Here is a 22,251-nt window from a genome sequence, read left to right as displayed (position 1 = left end):
TGGGCGCCCTTCTGGACCTGCAACCTCAACTATTGGTGCTTGCAGAACTGCCTGGTTAGATGATCACACATCAGCACTCTCACTGTCTGACTCATTGTCTGTTGTGGAGTAATCGTGGACAGGCCTTGGATGCCTTTGTGGGTACGAAGTGCTACCGGTGAATTGGCAGACCCTGAGGCGGCGGCCGCTGACTTGGAACCTTCACCAGGCGGATCTCGTAGGGGGGCTGTAGGTCTCAGAGGGCAGTCATCAAGGTCAGGATCTGGAACAGACCTAAGACACATTATAGCTTCGTTAGGTTGTTTTCCATGCATGTCTACATGTGCGCTAATGTTTGTATGCATATTTGATCTATCTTTTACTTGAGATTTCCTTTCCTTGATAACAGCCTCAGCCTTCCAAATGTCATAAGGACTCCAATTCACAGGTTCCATTTTTCCCTTCCAGTTTTCCTTCTCTCTCTCCTCCAACCATGATCTCAATATTTCCAACTGCCTTTTACTAAAACTTCCTCCCTCCAGACAACCACATTCCTTAATCCATAATTCTAACTGCTTTACTGACTCTGGGCCGTAATTGTTTAACATGTACTGTATTTTTGGTTTACCATTCCAAGTCCTCTGTGGACCCTCTTTTTGTTTGCTGTTGCTGGAGCCCATTTTCAGCATTACTGGAAAAGTGTTCCGCTCTCCCTCTCTCACGCGGTACCATTATCTTTTCCCTTTGATTTGCTTTTACCTCCGGAGATTCCCTTTCGCATTGGGCGTGTCCGCCTCAATGCCTTGGATTTTGTAAACCAAGAAACCACGTACCTGGTACGTCTTTGGCGAGTCCAACTCAGCCAATGGTGGCTCCAAGTTTAAAACCACCCTTAAATTTGCTGTGTCTTAAAACACACTAGAGACGGCAATCCCTTCCCTTGGGTTTTACTCAAATACCGTGCGAGAGTTCACTGGACTCTTTTCCTGCTTTATTTATTCTCTTAGAATGAGTCTCTATATAGGATTACTTAAGCCACGACTCTTACCCCGACCCTATACGATCCGAACCCCGGCTCTGGCGCGATCCACCGATTCCCAGTCCTCTCACAAGGGGCCAATTCAGCGCTCAAGATGAAGTGAAAGACATTCAAGGTGCTGGCGCCTGTGCCTTCTGGGAATCCTCAGACTCTCACCCAGTCGCGGGATCCCACATGAGCCCCCAAGTTTACTGTCATTGAAATTAAATCAGACTCGACTCAACTGCTAGCAAAAGCAAAGAAGAAAAGCTTTATTTTTTAACCTCTGCATACAGGGGGACCAATACACTTGGCAAAGGCGCTTTGTATAAGGGCCGTGAACAAAATTCACATATTCTTTTTATAATATTCTTATCACATGCTCAAGGACAAGGGCTGGGAAACATTTGAGCTCTTATTTTCTCATTCCCTTGCTGTGGACATAACTGTCTTTATGTTTTCCTTAAACTTTTGCTGAATTTGGCTGCTCGCAAGGCCAGGTTGAATGTTTGCAAAGTTCAGCAAAGACAAGCTGTCTCGACTGCAGAATTCAGCAAAGTCTTTGCAAAGTTCAGCAAAAGTATTAAATTTAGCAAAGCATTCTCTTTCAGATTTCACAGTAAATGTTAATTTTTAATTTTCCATTACACAATCTAAGAGATTATGATATATTATCGCTCATTTGTGTAGCTCCTGTCATATTTGATCGTACTTCTTCTGTCAACTCCTTCTCTCTTATTTAGTTTGGTGGACCTACCTTCATTTGTTGCATTTTGTCCAGTCATAGCCATTTCAACCAAAAATGTCACCTTTGCCTTGGTTTTGAAATATAACTATTCCAAAGCTCTCCAGCTTCCAGAAACATTAGCTCATCTAAAACTGTTGCCAGTATCCAATCCTGCACCAAATCCCACTCACCCATTGTGCTATCCTCAAACAATCCCCTTGATACTTAATATTCTTGTTTTAAACACCTTCACAGGCTTTCTTAATCCCATTTCCATACATTCCTATAAACACCACCCTTATCAAAACACAATTTCTCTGATCTTATTGACAATAAGCTCTGGGATTTCCTTTCTAAACCCTTCCAGCTTCCTTGAAAATGCTATCCAATATTTGGTAGCTAATCTTTCAATCTTCTTTGTAAGCAGAACTGGAAAATGGAGAAGTAACTGGGTCACACAAATTTTAAGAGCAGGAATAATTCATTCTTATCTGTCCAGGTTTCAATTCCACTTTTATGCTGGTTCCTCATATCCCTCAACTCCTATACTTCAAAAATCTATCTACCTTCTCCATAAATACTTTGTGTTCCAGTCTTCAGAATTCTCTGGGGTCGGCAATTCCAGACATCCACTGCCCTCAGAAGAAATTTCTTTGCCTCTCATTTTAAATGAGTTCCCCTTATTCTGTAAGTATGCTCCACAATTCAAGTTTCCCCCAGTAATGGAAACATCTTTTCAACATCTACACTAAATCCCTTCAAAATCTTGTTTCATGAATCATTAATTATGACAACGAAAATGGCAAGTATGAAATGAAACTCCAGTAAAGCACTTGATAGAAAGAAATCTATGTTTATAATGATCAATTAATTAAACTTCAAGGCTAGAAATGCAGTTTTGCTGCAAGTAACACTGCACAAATCTGACTTTGCTAGCTGCCCAAAATGCCAAAGAAGAAAACCTGATCCAGAGTCACTTAGTGCTTGAACTGCTCCAGCTGGCATGGGTTACGCTGGGAAACACAAACCAGGAATTCAATTAGCTTTGTACGTTGCAGTACTACAACCAACAGTTCATCTTACCAGTAGAATACCAGGGAAGCTTTGGAATCTAACATCAGAATTTGCAAATATGTATAGCAGCAACATGTAATTATACCATATTTTAATCATAAAACATCCAAGGCATTTAACAGGAACTTCTATGAAACGAAGTTTGATACATTTTACATTACACAATTGAGTTAATGACTGAAGGCTTGTAGATTTCAAGTAGCATCACAGCAGAACAAAAGAAGAGATACGTTTAGGAACAGAATTCCAGAGTTTCAGGGAAAGAATGGTGTCATGAATAAAATCAAGGTTATGCAGAAGGCCAGATTAGACGAGGGCTAAAGTTTCTGCTGTGGAGCTGCAGCTATTGAGTCGAACACGTGGGTAATGACGGGTATAGAACACTTTGGAAACAAGGATAGGAATTTTAAAATCGAGGATTAAATTGCTTCATCATGACCCAACTTAAGTCAGCGTGCACACAGGTGATAGACAAATAAGATTTTTGCAAAGGTTAGTATTCCTACAATAGAGATTTGGACGACCTTAACTGTATGCAGAATGGAAGATATGGAGAATGTTGTAATATCAAATCTGGAGTTAACAATAGCATGAATGAGGATTTTAGTAGCAGATGAGCGGTGGCAGGATAGAGCCAGGAAATGGATGATCTTATTGTTAGCACGAATACATGGTTAGGTGCTCATCTCAGTCAAATTAATAAAGGTCGGAAATAGCATAACTTAGTTTCAGAGTTGCCAGAGAGAGGGACAAATTTCATGGTTGAAGAGTTGAGTTTTGTTGTGGGTACCAAAAACAGTTGCTTTAGTCTTCGCAATATTTTTTGGAGGAAATTTTTCCTCATCCAGTACAGGATGTCACACAAGCAGTCTTACAATTTAGGAACAACAAAAACACTCTACAGTACAACGTGGTGGGGAAATATAGCAGGGTTTCATCAACATGCATGGTCAGGGGTCAGGAAAATGATTTAACTTGGTTTTCAGTAAGGAAGCCAGGTTTACCCTGGAATAGTGAGCAGTTTTAACACAAAGGAGCAGTTTAATAGTGGCCTAGTTGTCCCACAAACTATTATGAATGGTTAAACAAGTTTAGGGAGGATAGGAGGGTAGTTTTTTAAAAATGAGAAATGTGATGAGATAACGTTTGATATCAGAGAGATTGACAAGTTGCTCAATGTAGAACGCAAGGAAGGAAAGCAGTGAAGACACCATGGTAAGAATTTTTGTTTTATATACTTGGACAGGCAGGATTTTGACGAAGAGGTGAGAAGGGCTGGAATAAATGTAAATGTTTAAAGGAGAAAATGTGAAAGCAGAAGTTCAGGCCAAGATGGAATGTGGTGATAAGAACCACACCACTTTGTGGGTCTGGCCAGGGCAAGTGGTGGAGGGTGAAAGGTATCATCACCTTTCAGGCAAGTTTTGGTCAAGGTCACAATGTTGAGGCCATTATTCTAAATTTGGCTAAGAAGTGACAAAGTGCCTTATTCAGAAATGTACTGGTATTCAGGGGGGCAATGGGGCATTGTAGGTATCCAGTGGAAAACTCCACATTGTTATCAGTTCAGGCTGAAAGTTGAACGAGAAGATTGGCAAGATCACACCCTACTCAACACCACTGGACAGGCCAGATAGTGGGTGAAGGGCAGTTGTGGGTCGTTGTTCCCTATAAGTCAGCACAAGTACTTCAAGCTCTTTAGAGAGTGCCAAGAAAGACACATAGACGATGCAGTTGTCTAAAAGAGATGAAGTGTATTTGAAGGGTTGTATTTGGGTCTTGGGTAGATAGAAGGAATTGTACATCAATCACCATGTACTAATTATAAATGGTTTTTAAAAATAAATCAAATCCTCAAATATTCAAAAAAATTAAAGATTTGAATGTATCTTTTGTGTCCAAATTAACAAATTGAAATTACTTCAGTCAAATCTATATTTCCACTTTCAGTAAAATATAAACTACTTGTTTGTTTCAGTTTCAGATGCAGTTTTCTTTCTCTATAAATAAACCTGAAGTCCAGTTTGACTTTATCCAAATTAAATCTAGTAATTTTACAACTGTACTCAACAGATTCAGTTGGTATAATGTAACAACTGGAATGTAGAAGTCTTCACTGGAACCATAAGGTGGGAACTCACTCCTCTCAGGGGAACATTCCCCTGACAGTACAGGGAATTATTCCTTTCCCATTCTTGGGTTCGGAAATGGCGCTCATTTAGAAAACTTACATTTATCTGTGTTACTATAGTCCCATTATAGTGACAAACTTCAGCCTCTGACTACAATGCAAGAACATCTTTTATTTTGGTGATGCATCCATCACAGTAGCTAAAGTGTGTAGCTAAAGGTTAAGAAAATATTATCAGTCTTCCACTGAACACCATTAGCATTCCACTGAAACAATAAAATAATGCCAGCAGATGACATATCCTTGTCATTTAGCAGGGTTATAAAACAAGTACAAAACTGAGGTGCTTCATATAATGCTTCATCATTCTTTATTGGTCAATTTCAAATTTAATAGTTCTTGTCGACCTGTAGAGCTGAGCAATGAATAGAAATCTTTGGAGTCAATACCAATGGAGAGACTCATAGAACTGCAGAACGTTTCAAGACAAGTGCTTTTTCAAGTGCTGTTTCAACTGTGGAATGGTGGATTGTTGCTGCTGGCAGACATGGCACATGAGTGGGAGTTTTAATAATTCAGCTATTCCGTCCTTGACTGTCACTTTTCCATTCTGTTCCACCATCTTCATTACATCTAGTTGAATTTATAAAACAAAAAGCATTAACATTGCATTATTATTATTATTATTGGCTTCTTGTTTGTCCACATTTTTGATTTTTAAAGAAGTACCAAGATGGCAACAATTATTTAGTTGGATCGAGTAAAAACCCTCACTCAGTAAACAGTAAAGCCCAAACAAAGGAGAAAAGTCCTCTCCTCTTGCTTAGAGAGCGCATTGGTAAAATAAGCCATAACTACTTTCCATATCATTAGTCAGAGGAAAACTCTCCACTGTCTGAGGTCATAACAAATATAAATGATAATCAGAAATTAACTGAAATAATTCCCTCAGGGTAGGGACCTAAGCTCAATTATCACATGGAATAGAATTAGCGAATGATTATAAGCGCAGGAAGAGGTCATTCAGCCCACCATGTCTATGGTCGCCCTCCAACTGAGCAATTCACCTTTGTTGTTTTCTGGGGCATAAATGTAGATATTAGATAATGATTGCACAATGTTCAGTACAGTTATAGGAAGGATATTATTAAACTGGACAGGGTTCAGAAGAGATTTTCCAGGATGTTATTGAGTGAGGAAAGTTTGAGTTATGAAAAAAAGAGCTGGTTAGGCTGGGACTTTTTTCACTGGAGCATAAGAGGTTGAGAGGTGACCTGATAGAAGTTTATAAAATAATGGAGAAGTTTAGACAGAGTTAATGGTAGATGTCTTTTCCCTAGGATGGGAGATTTCAAGATCAGGAGGCACATTTTTAAGGTGAGAGGAAAGAGATTTAAAAAAGACATGAGGGGCAATTCTTTTACACAGACGATGGTTCACCTGTGGATTGAATTTTCTGAGAAAGTAGTAGATGCAGGTACAATTACAATGTTTAAAAGATATTTGGACAGGTACATGAATTAGGAAAGGTTTGAGGGTATATGAGCCAGGAGCAGGCAGGTGGGATTAGTTTAGTTTGGGATTATATTAACGGACGTTGTTTCAAAGGGTCTGTTTTTCTGTGCTGTATGACTCTAGTTGCGATTCCTCAGACAATGAAGGAATCTCAAACCACATACAGCATGATCTGGACAACATTCATGTTCAAGCTGAGGAGTAGAAAGTAACATCAATGATACAGAAGTGCCAGAAAATGATTATCTCAAGCAAAAGAGAATACAGCATCTCCCCATTGCAATCAACTGTATTACCATTGCGGAGCCCTCCATTATCAACATTCTAGGGTTTCGAGACAATGAACTGGACCAGCCATATAAATACTGCAGCTACAGGAATAGATCAGATGCTGGAGATTCTGAAGCATGTTGAAGCTGGAAGATGAGTTTTGTAACTCACTTCCATCTCCAAAGCTGGAATCAGGATTGTGATGGAAAACCTCTCCTCTTGCTAACGATACCACAACTGCAAGAAGATGACCAGTTTTTGACTTGATTTATTATTGTCACATGTACAGTGCAAAGTTTTGCTCTGCGTGCTGTACCGGCAGACCATACCATACAAAGTACACAAGGGTAATAGAACAGAGCAAGGAATACAATGGTACAGCTGCAGAAAGGTTGGGATAGAAAAGAGGAACCAGAGAGAGGACTTCATAGAGGGCTTTGAAATTATAAAAAAGTTGATAAGGTGGGCATCAAGATGTTTGCACTTGCAGGGAAGACGAAAATTGGAGACCATAAGTACAGTGTAGTTTCTAATAAACCTAACAGAGAATTCAGTGTACCTCCTGTACCCAAAGAGTGGGGAGAATGTGGAATGCACTATCACATGAAATAGTTGATTTGAAAAGTGCAAATGAGTTTAAGGAAAAACTAGATAAACATGAGGGAGAATGGAACAAAGGGATATGCTGATAGGGTGAAATGAAGTGGGAGAAGTTTTATCTGGAGCACAAATATCAGCACTGACCAGTTGAACCAAAGGCCAGTTTGTGTTATACATTTTATGTAATTCTAAAATATTTGTAAAATCATTTACAACCCATTAATTTAAATTTAAACATTCTAAAATTTGAAAACTTTAATGTTAATCTTACTCTACCACGCTGGATCAGTCATTTCCTTCACAACAGGTCCCAAAGGGTGTTAGTTTATGGAATTTACTCCCAGACCGATGTTAATGAATGTTGGAGCTCCTCAGAGTGGTATACTGTCACATTTATCTTTCATCTATGCAAATGATTGTTGGTCAAAGTATAGTGAGATAATGATTGAATATGAAAATAATTTCTTGTGGATCTCAACAGGAATACCAAAGAAAGATGTGGGAACTCAGTGGAGAACTTCATAACATGATATGAACAAAAATAAGATAAAAGAATGGTTATAGATTTTAGGGAAAATCCATGTATGATATTGTTCCTGTGAAAATTCACAGCGCACATCTGAACAGTCACCAACTACAAATAACCAGGAGTCAAAGTTTCACTGGAGGGAACAGTGTGCAGATATGGGGCCAGTGGACATATGGTTATACTGTCTTAGAAAACTAAAATATTTCTGAAATGATCCTATAATCATGAAATTCTTTTAAACAGTTGTATAGAAAGTGCTATCCTTTTCTGAATGTCTCATCTGGAACTGTTAGGAAAGCAGGCTCTCTAAGTGTACAGTTTAACACGATCTACTCTCAAAAGAATTTTGATTAATGTAAAGAATGTAATGGATAATGAGAATTGTCCTTTCCTTGATAATATTATAGGATTTTTTCAAGGAAAAGGCTCCAGGTTCCTTAGATTCTACAGCAAAACAAGTTGATTCTTGAACTTATTTGTGCCTTTCTTCATATGAATTTTTAACAGGAGTCGGACATGTAGACAAATAGCAAAGCTTGATATTGGGAAGATAGGGACTAAAATACTCTCAAAATTATATTCAACAGCAAAGATGACTAAACAACAGCACAGCAATTAAGCAGCTGTGGCAAAAACAACATTCAACAATTTTCCAATTACACCTAATTTACAACGCAAACTATATATTTCCGAACATCATTTCAGAATCACAAAAATGTCAGTTTTCAAATATCTATATTTGTTGATTATATTAAAATAATATCAGCATGTTTCCTTTGCTGTACATTCAGTAAATCCTCTTCATCCGTGAAATCAAGAATTTGCCTGTGCCAAAATATAAGTAACAACAAAAATCAACATCTATGGGCAAAAGTCACATATCTGCAATTTTTAACCTATTTTTAATGAATGCAGCACTCATGAATTTCATCATTCCTAGGGTTTCTCAGGATCAGAATGATTATTTAGGGTAGTAAGGTTTCATGTGGGCAGCTGACACCAACTTGAGCAGAATAAACAAGGGTCCCATGAAAAAATAGCAATAGAGACCATTTCACGACAACTGCGCATTGCAAAGCACTTTATAACAATTAGTTAAAAATCACACAACAAGAGGTTAGTGTCCAGGTTTATTTGGAAGCACTAGCTTTCTGAGCGCTGCTCCTTCATCAAGTGGCTGTGGAGTATAAGATTGTAGAACAGAATTTATAGCAAAAGTTTACATGTGATGTAACTGAAATTATATATCGAAAAAGACCTGGATTGTTTGTTAAGTCTCTCATCTTTTAGAATGAACATGTTGGTTTCAGTTCATATGTAAATGACCGGCACCTCCAAGTTATAGCAATTAAATATTATAAGCCTATTGCTATTTTACCAAAGGAAAACGGGGCACCAATTGCTGCAGATCAAATTTCTACAAAAAAAAATATTAAAATGAGCAGGTAATCTGATTTTCGTTTAGATTTTGATCAAGGTATAAATATTAGCCAGAATAACCAGAACAACTCTCTTGCACTTTTTCAAAATAGTGCAGGGATTTTTTTTATACATCAGTGCTTCCCAAACTTTCATACCATTATGATTCCATTTAGCTGCCTGATAATAGCGGTGACCCCTCATTTGTGGGATTTGGATTAAGTGCAGGAGCAGTGTTGTGACCCTGTGTGAGAAAACATTGTATTATATCCACCCGAGGGGGCTGACATGACTTAAAAAAAGTTGGCTCTAAGAATGCAATACACTCTCAGTACTGCACTGTGGTTATCAGTCTTGATTTTTGCATTCACATTCTGAAGACTTGAGCCCTAAACCTTCTGACTGAGTGGGAAGAGTGCTACCAATTGAGTCACATCTGATGTACTGGGAGTCCACTCAATGCAGAAATGTTTGAAAACCAAGTGGATGTCCAGCTTACCTTCTGATTCCAGAAAATAGTCTGTATTAAATGAATTCCAATGTTTTTTGGTTTTCAAGCAAGGTGAATCAAAGTCTTGGCTGATCACATGAAGGTGAATGTGGCTGAAGGTGAAAGAGCATGGAAGAAAAAGTAATTAATTGTTTGATATCCTTCTTCTTTCAAAGACAACCGATAACTATAATATCTTACAACAGATGGCCTGTCTAAATGGAGTTCAGTTCAATGAAGAGTATAAAATTCTTAAGGTTATTCAGAGTTTGTTTCCCTGACTGAACTTGAGTTCACAGTCTCAGATAAGAGATGAGCCACTTCAGGACTGAGACAAGCAGAATATTTTTCACTCAAATGATCATGAACCTTTGGAATTCCCTACTGAAACTGATGGATGTTCAGTTGTTGAGTATATTCAAGACCAAGATCAGTGTCAAACATCATGGGAATTGGGTTTAAAGGTGGAACTGGGGTAGAACATCAGCCATGGTCTTAATGAATGGCACAGCAGATTGAGGAGATCTTTAAACAACATCAGCTCCTATTTCTTCTGTTAACAGGAGCGATAAAAACTGTAAACTAAGATCACAATAAACCCTGAGAAGTGCCATTTAGCAATCCAACTATATTTCATTAAGACCATAAACATGCTTTGTTTTTTTTAACACAAAGAATTTATAAGTTTATTATGTTTATGCACAGATATGCTGACTCTGATTTGTACTTAAACACCCATAAACATAATTTTGATATCCCACTATACAACTGACAGTGATCACATGAATCAGAAGATTACTGATTTCAATCTTTACAAGGATTTCAGCATTTACTGCGGCTGTGTAGTACAGGAAGTGTTTTTATTTCCCTTCGAGATTAAAATAGAGACCCTACTTGTTGATATAGTTCAGGGAAATGTTAAAAGTTTCAGATGTATGATATGTAGAACCAAGGGCTTCCCAGTATTTTTGATCAATATTGTTCCTTCAATTAAAGCAATTGGAATGGTCATGTGGATGGTTATTATTCGGAGGTCCTTATTGTGAGAAAGAAATTGGCAAACAACAAGCATTCCACTCAAAGTAATTTATTATAAGTAAAGCAAAGTTTCTTGGAGGTGCAGTAAGACAACCAGTAAATGGGAGTCTACATTAATGCAATCTACAGACCAATTTAAAACTATTCAGAGTCATAGAGATGTACAGCACGGAAACAGATCCTTTGGTCCAACTCGTCCATGCCAACTAAATATCCTAAATAAATTGAGTCCCATTTACCAGCATTTGGCCCATACCCCTCTAAATCCTTCCTATTCATATACCCATCCAGATGCCTTTTAAATGGTGTAATTGTACCAGCCTCCACCACTTCCTCCGGCAGCTCATTACATACATGCACCACCATCTACATGAAAAAGTTGCCCCCAGGTCCCTTTTAAATTTTTCCCCTCTCACCTTAAAACTATGCCCTCTAGTTTTGGACTCCCTTATCCTGAGGTGACCTTGGCTATTCACCCTATCCTTGTCTCTCATGATTTTATAAACTCCTGTAAGATCATCCCTCATCCTCCAATGATCCAGGGGAAATAACCCCAGTCCATTCAGTTTCCCCCTATAGCTCAAACTCCAACCTGGCAACATCCTCGTAAATCTTTCCTGCAACTTTTCAAGTTTCACAACATCCTTCCTATAGCAGGGAGACCAGAATTGCACACAGTATTCCAATGGTCTAACCAATGTCCTACTTTAATATAATTGCACATAGGACAGGAATACTTTTCAAGACGCTCCAAGTATTCACTTTAATGACTGGTCGCTGTAAGACCTTTGAAGCATGATCAGATTTTAGATCCTCCCAGCAAAGGACCGGACAGCGATATCAATGTGAAAACAAATTTCTCTCACCTCATGCTGGGAATAGCATGGTAACCGAGCCGAAATTTCAATGTGTCAGTATCCAGACATTCTTGCACCAGCTTTTGGCCAACTTGGTGCATGTGTTGAAGTAGAGTTAAGTGATCCCTCCTCACAACCTTCAGATTAGAGAGAGATTCCCATGGCAATACCAGCCAGTGAAATCGGGCCTTTGGATATTTGTCCTTAATTACAACAACTTTATCATCTTTATACACCTGTTGGATGGAGAAAAATAGTAATGGCACTGATCAGTAAAAGCACATAACACCATTATATTAATATAAAACATAATGTTATCTTCCCATCACAAATGCTCCCCGCCCCCCCCCCCCAGCCCCATCATAACTTTTTTGGGAACATTTCATAGGTACCAATAATTAGCAACCCAACAGCAGATATGTAGAGGTAACAGAGACGGTTCAGCAGGAAGGAACAGAGTGGAAATGGTCTAAGTAAAACCTAGGGTAATGAGCTCACAAATTTGAGGGGGAAGAGGGAAAAATGAGCAATGTTCCAGGTTTTGTTTGCCTCACAGAGCTGCAGTTTTCAATATTGGTAATCTTTCAATTGCTGAGTGTATGATACAAACACAGAATTTTACAGTTCAGACTCAGACCATTTAGCCCATCAACAAGCCTTCTCCCACTTCTCATACAGTCATACAGCACGAAAACAGACCCTTTGGTCCAACCAGTCCATGCCAAACAAAATCCCAAACTGAGCTAGTCTCCCCTGCCTGCTCTTGGCCTACATCCTGCCAAACCTTTCCTATGAATGTATTTATCTAAGCGTTTTTTAAATGTTGTAACTGTCCCCGCATCCACCACATCCTCAGGAAGTCGATTCCACATGTGAACCACCCTCTATAAAACATATTTGCCATTTATATCTTTTTTAAATCTCTCTCCTCGCACCTTAAAAACATGGCCCCTATCATAGGGAAAAGACACTGGCCATTAACCCTATGCATATCTTTCATGATTTTATAAACCTCTGTAAGGTCACGTCTCAATCTCCTATGCTCCAGTGAAAAACGTCCCAGCCTATCCAGCCTTTCCTTATAACTCAAACCTTCCAAATCTAGCAACATCCTTCCTATAACTGGTCTCATCCTATCCATACATTTTACTATTCCTTTCACCCTCATGGGTATGTCTAGCTTGGGTTTATCTAGCTTCCCCTTAACTGCATCTCTGCTTATCAACTCAGTTACATTATAGTTAATAAGTTCCATAACTTCATCACACTTCTGGGTTAAAAAGCTTCTCCTTCATCCCTTTCCCAATAATTAGTGACTATTCTAGATTTGTGACCCTAGTTTTAGTCTCCCAAACAAAAAACAATGTATGTGTCCACCCTATCAAACACAATTCATAATCTTAAAGTGGGCGGCACGGTGGCACAGTGGTTAGCACTGCTGCCTCACAGTGCCAGAGATCCGGGTTCAATTCCCGCCTCAGACGACTGACTGTGTGGAGTTTGCATGTTCTCCCCGTGTCTGCTTGGGTTTCCTCCGGGTGCTCCGGTTTCCTCCCACAGTCTAAAGATGTGCAGGTCAGGTGAAATGGCCATGCTAAATTGCCCGTAGTGTTAGGTAAGGGGTAGATGTAGGGGTATGGGTGGGTTGCGCTTCGGCGGGGCGGTGTGGACTTGTTGGGCCGAACGGCCTGTTTCCATACTGTAAGTAATCTAATCTAATCTCTATTTGATCACCTCACAACCTTCTCTTTTCTAGAAGTGAGATTTCAGTTGTGGATGAGCTGAAAACGACAGTCAGTAAATGTGGGTACCATAAACTGTAGAACCAGTACCGATTATTGCCAACTCCAGTTGGCACATTTACTACATGCTGCATCTTGAAGCGCTACAATAATCTGATAAGGCATTGATAGGGTGAATAGCTAGGGTCTCTTTCCTAGGGTGTGAGAGTCCAAATGTAGAGGGCATATGTTCAAGGTGAGAGGGAAAGATTTTTTAAAAATCTGAGGAGTAACTTTTTCACACAGAGGATGGAACTTGCATTGAATGATCTGCCACAGCAAGTGGAGGAGGCAAGTACAATTAGAACATTTAAAAGGCATCTGGATGAATATATGAATAGGAAGAGTTTAGAGGGATATGGGCCAAATGCTGGCAGATGGGACTAAGTCACATTGGGGCATCTGAGTGGTGCGGATACGTTGGACTGAAGAGTCTGTTTCCATGCTATATACAGTAGAACTTCAATTATCCAAACAAGACGGGCAGCGAGTATTTTGTTCAGATAATTGATCGTTCAGATGATTGATCTGATCGTAAACAAGCCATAATTTATGAGTGCCGTTTATCTGAACATTTCTCGGTTATCCGGCAACACATGCCATAATGCCATTTAACTAATAACTGAATGCTGAGTTGCCTAATGCCATTTTTAATGGGACCTGGAGATCCTGTTCGGATAATCTGGAATTTGGATAATCAAGGTTGTACTGTAACTCTATAATAAAAAAATGTGAGATAAGTGTGAACAGCCTCATGGAACATTTACACCAAACAGCCAGTTTGTGGTATGATGTAGCTCCATGATCATCCATTTTCACTCCTTTCTGACATATATTTATTGGGTAACAGTGAGTGTCTGTCTCACTCAATGTAAAAGTTGAAATTTTATTTATACAAATGTATTACAAATAACTGTAGAAAAAAATATTTAGTACCTGCATTTTGGGGTCCTGCATGGAGACCTTTAGTCCCTGACTCCACATTCCTTTAAAATCCTAAAAGGGCAAAGAAGAAACATACTTATGCAACATATTGATGTTTGGATAATAAATATCTCAACCTCTAGATCGTTATAATGACAAACATGTTTTATTTTGTTAATGGTCTATGGATTTTCTGGTTACTAGCAAGGTCAGCATTTACTATCCACCCCTAATATCCTTGGAGAAAGTGCTGGTGAACCATCTTCTTGACTGTAACTGAATTGCTTTACAGGGGGTCATTTAAAATTCAATCACATTGCTATGGATCAGGATTCACACTTAGCTCAGATAGGCAAGGCCTTCCTGAAAGACATTACTGAGACTGACAGGTATTTATGACAATTTGGTAGTTTAAGATCACCATTATTTTATTCCATATTATTTAATTAATTGAAATGAAATATTCCTGAAAAGACAGGCATGGTGCTGAACCTTTTCAACTTCTACTCATCAGGACAAACATAAAAATGCTAAATTTTAAATCATCGTGACAGGTTCTACTACAGGAGAAAAGGGTGCACATTGGTTGGCAAGTCAACTGATCAGCCAAACATTGCCACAGAGAAAGTAATGAGGAACTATAGACTGCCTAAGCTCTTGGGTAATTCAAAAGAGGTACAAGACTTGAACACATTCCTGGTGTTTGCAGAGCTGCCTCATACAAATGCATGTCACTTTGAGTAAGCATAAATTAGCCATGGTAAATGTAAATTACCAGCTGATGAGGTCCAATTTGAAGTTGTGCCTAGATCAATGTCCAGGAAACCAGATTACTAGTAACATTTCATCATGGTGTATCCCTAATCATATATATTTGTGCGCAGACCAAAAACTGTAACTTTACCACTATGTTGTCTTTCTCCTTATGTTACTGGACTGATAACCTAGAGGTCCAAACTAAAATTTTGGGAGCATGGGTTCATATCCCATCACAGTAGCTGGTGGAAGTTAAATCAAAACGTAAAAAAATTTTAAGTGGAAAACTAGCTGGTAAAAGTGAATGGTGATCACAACAATCATGACTAATTATCATTAAAATCCATTTGGTTCACTGACAATCTGGAGGAAATCTGCCATCCACAGAAACAAAGTGAACTCCTAACCATTTTATAAAATGATCTAGCAAGGCACTCTGTTCAGGGGGAATGAGGGATGGACTTGCTACTGACACCCACATCTTGTGAGAGAATGGATTTTGATTTTAAAAAAAGCTTTTAAAAGTGAACACATTATGTAAAAAAGATGGGACAATAGCTCACTGCCAATACACACGAGTTACTAGAGACTTGCCGTGGATGGAAGTGGACACACAGAAGACCCCATTCTTTCTGGTCAAGTAAAGGTACTTTTCACCAGACTTTAAACGTATTAAAAATACAATACAGACATCGGTAAATAAACTGAAGAATACTGCATTCTGCCTTTTCAGAACTAAAGTTTTTATCAAGCTAAGATTTTGATCATCATTGTTAAATCATAAACCACTTGATGCTGGATACAGGCTTTCCCCAGGCTACGAACGTCTGTACTTACAAACCGATCTCCGTAAAGGCTATTATTTTTGAAAAATCGAGTTACATTGAATGGTTCCTACTAACGAACAGGTGGACTACTTTGCGGGACGCTCAAAACACTGCGAGATTTTAGTGGTTCGTTGGCCTGAATTATGTATTATAATATTTAAGATGTTTTAGGTAAAATATATTCGATATACTTAGACAAACATTTGACTAATTGACACTAGACGTGAACCGTACACAACTATTCTGACTTACATAAAAATTCGACTTATAAACAGACTTAAAAACAGAACTCATTCATAACCCGGGGACTTGCTGTATTCATTGAGCAGCAGCTAATTTTTAAGACAAGGACCAAACCCTGCCGACCATTCACTCCATCTGTTTCGTTAATGTTTGGGCTTTAACAGAAATGATGGTCAAGGGTCATTTAAGAGAAGAGACAGGCAGTGTGCTATAAACAGAGGTGTTAAATAAAGTGGGCAGAATAATTAATGAATTACTTTTTGTCCTGAGGCATCAGAGGAGTTTACCAGAGTCACCGAGTTGCTGCTATTTTCTGCCAAATGTCCATCTTTTGTCTTCTCTTTCTTCTCTTCAGACTTAGAGTTAAATGTGTGGTACTGTCTTGGATTGGAGTCCTCAGTCTTAAGATGTTTATTTGACATTTTGGAGCTACTGTTCGGACAAATCTCTTCATGTGTTCTCTTTGGTGACAACGTGTCCCTGTCTGAGGTCCCTTCTTCAAACCTTATGGTGTACGGGTAGAGCCGATTGACAACGTAAAGATCCTGACCTGGCTTTAACTTCACCTCTTGATCTCTTCTCAAGTCTTCAGAATTGACATAGCTTGGATTTATGCCCAACTTTAGGGTTGCAAGATTGGGGGAGGGAAACAAAACAAAGTTATTTTCCTGAACCTGCTGAGTACTTTCAATATTTTCTGTTTAGATTTCATACCAATGACGTTCACAGAATCTTGTCTCAAATTATTTATCCAACTCTTTTGGGAGGAGTATATTGATTCTAAGCTTCAGAAATGGCTCAGGAAAGATTTTTAAATGAAAGCATATAACAGACAACAGAACAGAGCCAAAATACTTCAGTAAAGATTAAAAGATCTAGTCTTACATATAAATCCACCATTTAATCCATTCAGGGAATTATTTTAATCAATCAACTAATAGGAAATTAATCAGTATTCAGAATAGTGTAATTATTCCTCATGGAACATGCATCCTAAACAACAAACAAGCTTATCGACAACCACATTCTAATTAGTTCAAGGTTTGTTTAAACCTTTAATTAGTGTTTTACGCTAAAGACTGATTTACGCACTGTAAGGTACTGCAATATCATACTTCTGGAGATAGATAGGTTCTTGCTTGTCAAGGGGATCAAGACTTACAGGAAGAAAGTGGGAAATGGGGTTGAGAAACTTATCGGCCATGATTGAATGGATGAGTATACTCTATAGGCTGAGTGACCTAATTTCTGCTCCTATGTCTTATGGTATAATAGAAGCTCACGGCCCACGGAACTCATTGTTTCAGTGTTATTTCTTTCAAATAGTCATCTCAATAACCCTAGCTTTCTCTCTTTCAAGTATTTATCCAATTCCCTTTTGAAAGTTACTTTTGAATCTGTTACCACCACTCATTCATGCAGAATTTCAGGTTATTAACCATTGCTTTAGAAATAAATCAATCACCCCATCCCAGATTATTTTGTCAATTCTGTGGTAATTAATTAGCTTTGTATCCTCTGATTAACAATAGTCCTGTCAATGGAAGCAGTTTCTCCTGATCAAATCCAATTATACATTTGAGCAGATCTGTTCAATACATAACGATAGTAAAAAAAGCAAAGCATACCTGTTTTACAAGAACATATCCCTTATTGTAATCTGCTTTCAGCTGTACTGGAAATCAACAATATAAAAACGGTAATATTAATTTTCCACATCCTCCCAAATTCCATTTTAATTTTTTAATATATCCCTTTAATATAACCCAGGACGAGAATACCATTAATAGAATGAATAAGAAAGGTGAGGCCATTCAGCCTATCAATACATGCCAACTCTTTGTAATTAGTAAGACTCAATGGATTATATTTTTCATCGCTCCTTGAAAATGGAGTCACAGGTAGATAGGATAGTGAAGAAGGCGTTTGGTATGCTTCTTTCATTGGTCACAGTATTAAGTATAGAAGTTGGGAGGTCATGTTGCAGCTGTACAGGACATTGGTTAGGACACTGTTGGAATGTTAGAGTCATAGTTGCGTGCAGTTCTGGTCTCCTTCCTATCGCAAGGATGTTGTGAAACTTGAAAGGGTTCAGAAAAGGTTTACAAGGATGTTGCCAGGGTTGGAGGATTTGAGCTATAGGGAGAGGCTGAACAGGCTGGGGCTGTTTTCCCTGGAGCGTTGGAGGCTGAGGGGTGACCTTATGAGGGGCAGGGACAGGATAAATTGAGAAAGTATTTTCCCTGGGGTGGGGGAGTCCAGAACTAAAGGGCAAGGGTTTAGGGTGAGAGGGGAAAGATATAAGAGAGATCTAAGGGGCATCTTTTTCACACAGAGGATGGTACGGGTATGGAATGAGCTGCCAGAGGAAGTGGTGGAGGCTGGTACAATTGCAACATTTAAAAGGCATTCAGATAGGTATACGAATAGGAAGGGTTTGAAGGGATATGGGCCGGGTGCTGGCAGGTGGGATTAGGTTAGGTTGGGATATCTGGTCGGTGTGGACGGGTTGGACCGAAGGGTCTGTTTCTGTGCTGTACATCTCTATGACTCTAAATAGGACCGGGGCTTGCCATCTTGAAATTTTTCCATCAGCGAAAAGATCACAACTATCTGATGTGGCCTCAACTCCACTTTAGGGCCTGACCCACGTCCTCCTCAATCCTTGACTGCTTTGTCAATCAAAAATCTATAATTCAGTCTGAAATATATTCAATGACACAGCCACCACACCTCACAAGATGAAGGAAACTCCATGTCAACTCCATCTTAAATTGAACCTTTATTTTGAAGCTATCTGGCTCTGGATTGCCTTATTAGAGAAAGTATCCTCTCAGCATCTACCCCATAAAGTCCCCTTAAGAGCTGATGTTTCAATAAGATCAACTCACTCACCCGAATGCCAAGTATACTGTATATCCCATTTGCTCAACCTTTTTGATCCTTATCCTGAGCAAAAATATATTCTCAAATTGGATCCAATGTAGTATACACTGTTATAGCCAGTCAGCTGACTTTCATATCAAGATTGATTATTTCATAGATTATATACAACACAAAATATCTAATATGGAATATTCTGCTTAATGTTTTATGATCAATCCACGAGGACAAATTAGACCCTGCTCCAGTCCACAGATCCCCTGTAATCAACCCAAGTCTCCCAAGGACATTCTCTCCACACCAAAGGAACCATTTTCTTCCTCAATTTTGCCATTTCAGCTTGTAAATGTCTCCAACCTAGTGTGATCTCAAAGCAATTGTTTTGAAACTGTAGGATATTTCATACAAAAGTACCACTCACCTTGATGCCGTGAACACTTTTTATCTGTTATTTTGGTTTCAGGGCTTCTTCCAATCATAACACAGACCGCATGCGCAAGTCGTATTGGTTGGTGCCTCCCATCTTTACTCACCAACCAACAAACTCGCATTATGCTGCAGGACAGAAAATTAATTACACTCAGAGAGATATCCCTCTTCATCCTTCAACTATCCAAGATTTCTGTATGCCAAATTAGATCTCCTGTTCATTACAGCCTTCTAATGCTCTACCAATGCAATCTGCATTCAGCTCCAAAGACCAAATTTGTGAATTCTCCCCATAAACCTCTCCACTTCTCTCTCCTTCTTTAAGATGTTCCCTAAAGTATGTCTCTTCAACAGAGTTGTTGGTCATTTGTCCTATTACACCCTTACAAGGATCGGTGTTAAGTCTTGTTTCATAATCACTACAATGTTAAAAACTCGATAAAAACGTAAGTTGCCGTTATAATGTCATAGAGTCATAGAGATGTACAGCATGGAAACAGACCCTTCGGTCCAACCAGTCCATGTCGACCAGATATCCCAACCCAATCTAGTCCCACCTGCCAGCACCCGACCCATATCCCTCCAAACCCTTCCCATTCATAATCCCATCCAAATGCCTCTTCAATGTTGCAATTGTACCAGCCTCTACCACTTCCTTTGGCAGCTCATTCCACACAAGTACCACCCTCTATGTGAAAAAGCTGCCCTGTCTTTTATATCTTTCCCCTCTCACCCTAAACCTATGCTCTTTAGTTCTGGACTCCCCGACCCCAGGGAAAAGACTTTGCCTATTTACCCTATCCACGTCCCTCGTAATTTTGTAACCCTCTATAAGGTCACCCCTCAGCCCCTCACGCTCCAGGGTAAACAGCCCCAGCCTGTTCAGCCTGTCCCTATAACTCAAATCCTCCAACCCTGGCAATATCCTTGTAAATCTTTTCTGAACCCTTTCAAGTTTCACAACATCTTTCCGATAGCAAGGAGACCAGAATTGCATGCAATATTCCAACAGTGGGCTAACGAATGCCCTGTACAGCCTCAACATGACCTCCCAACTCCTGTACTCAATACTCTGACCAATAAAGGAAAGCATACCAAATGCCTTCTTCACTATCCTACCTACCTGTGACTCTACTTTCAAGGAGATATGAACCTGCACTCCAAGGTCTCTTTGTTCAGCAACACTACCTAGGACCTTACCATTAAGCGTACGAGTCCTGCTAAGATTTGCTTTCCCAAAATGCAGCACCTCGCATTTATATGAATTAAACTCCATCTGCCACTTCTGAGCCCATTGGCCCATCTACCGTTCGATTATTAAAATATAAAGCAATTTAAAACTTAAGGTTTCATTTATTCTATGCAAATCCACAACACCAACATCTAACAAACATAAGTTTTTTTTAAAATCTGGCTACAATTTAACCAACCAGGACTTCTAAGCTCAAGGCCTAATCGAAATGAAGTGCTAACATAAGGTAAAGCAGTAACATTGGCAGGATACAAATGTTATTTGTAATTTTCTGATCAGTGAAATCGAAAGACATAAAAACTTGCATTTTATAGCACCTTTCATAATACAAAAGCAACTTACACCTATTAAACTACTTTAGGATGTGTAGCCACAATTCTAATATAGGAAACAGAACAGCTGATTTGTTCATATCAAGGTCCCATTTACAGTACTCCAATTTCACAGTGAATAAATTACCCTATTGAGAGGGAGAATGAGGTCTCAAATTAAACCTCATCTGAAAGACAACATTTCTGATAGCATGACATTTCCGCAGTACTGACGTTAGGCAGTGTTCTCTCAAGTCTTCTAGAGTGAAGACTCAAACAACCCTCTTAGAGGACAAAAGAAATCGGCTTTGAGCAATGGGCAACTCTTGCAAAGCCACTAAGTACGTTTAAAGTGATGCGGCTTAAATCACAATATGTAGAAGAGCTTACTGGAATGATCACAGAAGGCATACCAGTCATTCCTGTGCCGGCTCTCTGAAAGCACTAGTCCTACTCTGCTCCTACACTTGTTTCTTTTTCATGAGTTTACACAATTTCCTTCGGAGGGCTATGACTATATCCGAGCTAGTTATTGAACCTAGTCCTACCTGCCTGCAGCAGGACTGACAGGACTCTGGAATCAGTGGGCCCAGGAAACCCTGTTCAAAATAAATCCGCAACCAGCTAACTCCCACACCAGAGTCTGGGAGACACTTCAGAAACAAACGTGTCACTTAGGTTTCCTGCATTGTTCCACTATTTAATTTTGCTGAAAAAAAAGCTATTGGAACTTTTCTCCCACAACAATCAGCCGCTGCAGGATGATGTCATTGTCCTGCTTCCCGAAATGCACTGCGTTGGGTTCCCACTGCCTCACTCCCCGACATGCACTGCGTTAGATTGCCACGGCCTCACCCCCGACATACACCCCGTTCGGTCCCCACTGCCTCACTACCCGACATGCACTGCGATCCCGGCGTTAGATACGCATGCGCGACGTGGGTTGACGATGTGGATGTCATCTTTGCAGTTAAAAATCACACAACACCAGGTTATAGTCCAACAGGTTTATTTGGAAGCATTGGCTTTTAAAACATTGCTCCTTCATCAGGTAGCTAAGTGGAACACGATCATAGTACACAGAACCTACAGTAAAAGATCAAAGTGTCATACACCTGCTGTTTGTATTGAACAAACCTAGATTGCTGTTAAGTCTTAACCATTTAGAATGAGTTGCAGATTTCAATTCATTAATATG

The 22,251-nt window shown here is 39.2% G+C and overlaps 1 protein-coding gene across 6 annotated transcripts; it reads right to left on the bottom strand.

Moving 5' to 3' along the window:
• Window positions 1-1,245: 1,245 nt before the first annotated feature.
• On the bottom strand, window positions 1,246-21,835 carry aptx (aprataxin). 6 transcript variants are annotated; one of them, XM_072588136.1, is made up of 8 exons: window positions 21,602-21,835; window positions 19,483-19,616; window positions 17,807-17,853; window positions 16,436-16,798; window positions 14,365-14,424; window positions 11,657-11,883; window positions 9,762-9,865; window positions 1,246-5,562 (listed from the first exon to the last, which is right to left on the bottom strand). In XM_072588136.1, exons 2-8 carry the CDS (start codon window positions 19,610-19,612, stop codon window positions 5,411-5,413), a joined length of 1,083 nt encoding a protein of 360 aa, XP_072444237.1. In that variant the 5' UTR covers window positions 19,613-19,616; window positions 21,602-21,835; the 3' UTR covers window positions 1,246-5,410. The 6 variants fall into 6 exon arrangements, with proteins under 6 accessions (XP_072444237.1, XP_072444240.1, XP_072444238.1 ...); XM_072588139.1 differs by having other exon boundaries at window positions 21,467-21,606; XM_072588137.1 differs by lacking the exon at window positions 21,602-21,835 and adding an exon at window positions 21,444-21,595.
• Between the last annotated feature and the right edge of the window lie 416 nt (window positions 21,836-22,251).

Source organism: Chiloscyllium punctatum, chromosome 2 (assembly GCF_047496795.1).
Source record: "Chiloscyllium punctatum isolate Juve2018m chromosome 2, sChiPun1.3, whole genome shotgun sequence".
Taxonomy (NCBI): Eukaryota; Metazoa; Chordata; class Chondrichthyes; order Orectolobiformes; family Hemiscylliidae; genus Chiloscyllium; species Chiloscyllium punctatum.
This window is presented reverse-complemented; position numbering and strand designations above follow the sequence as displayed.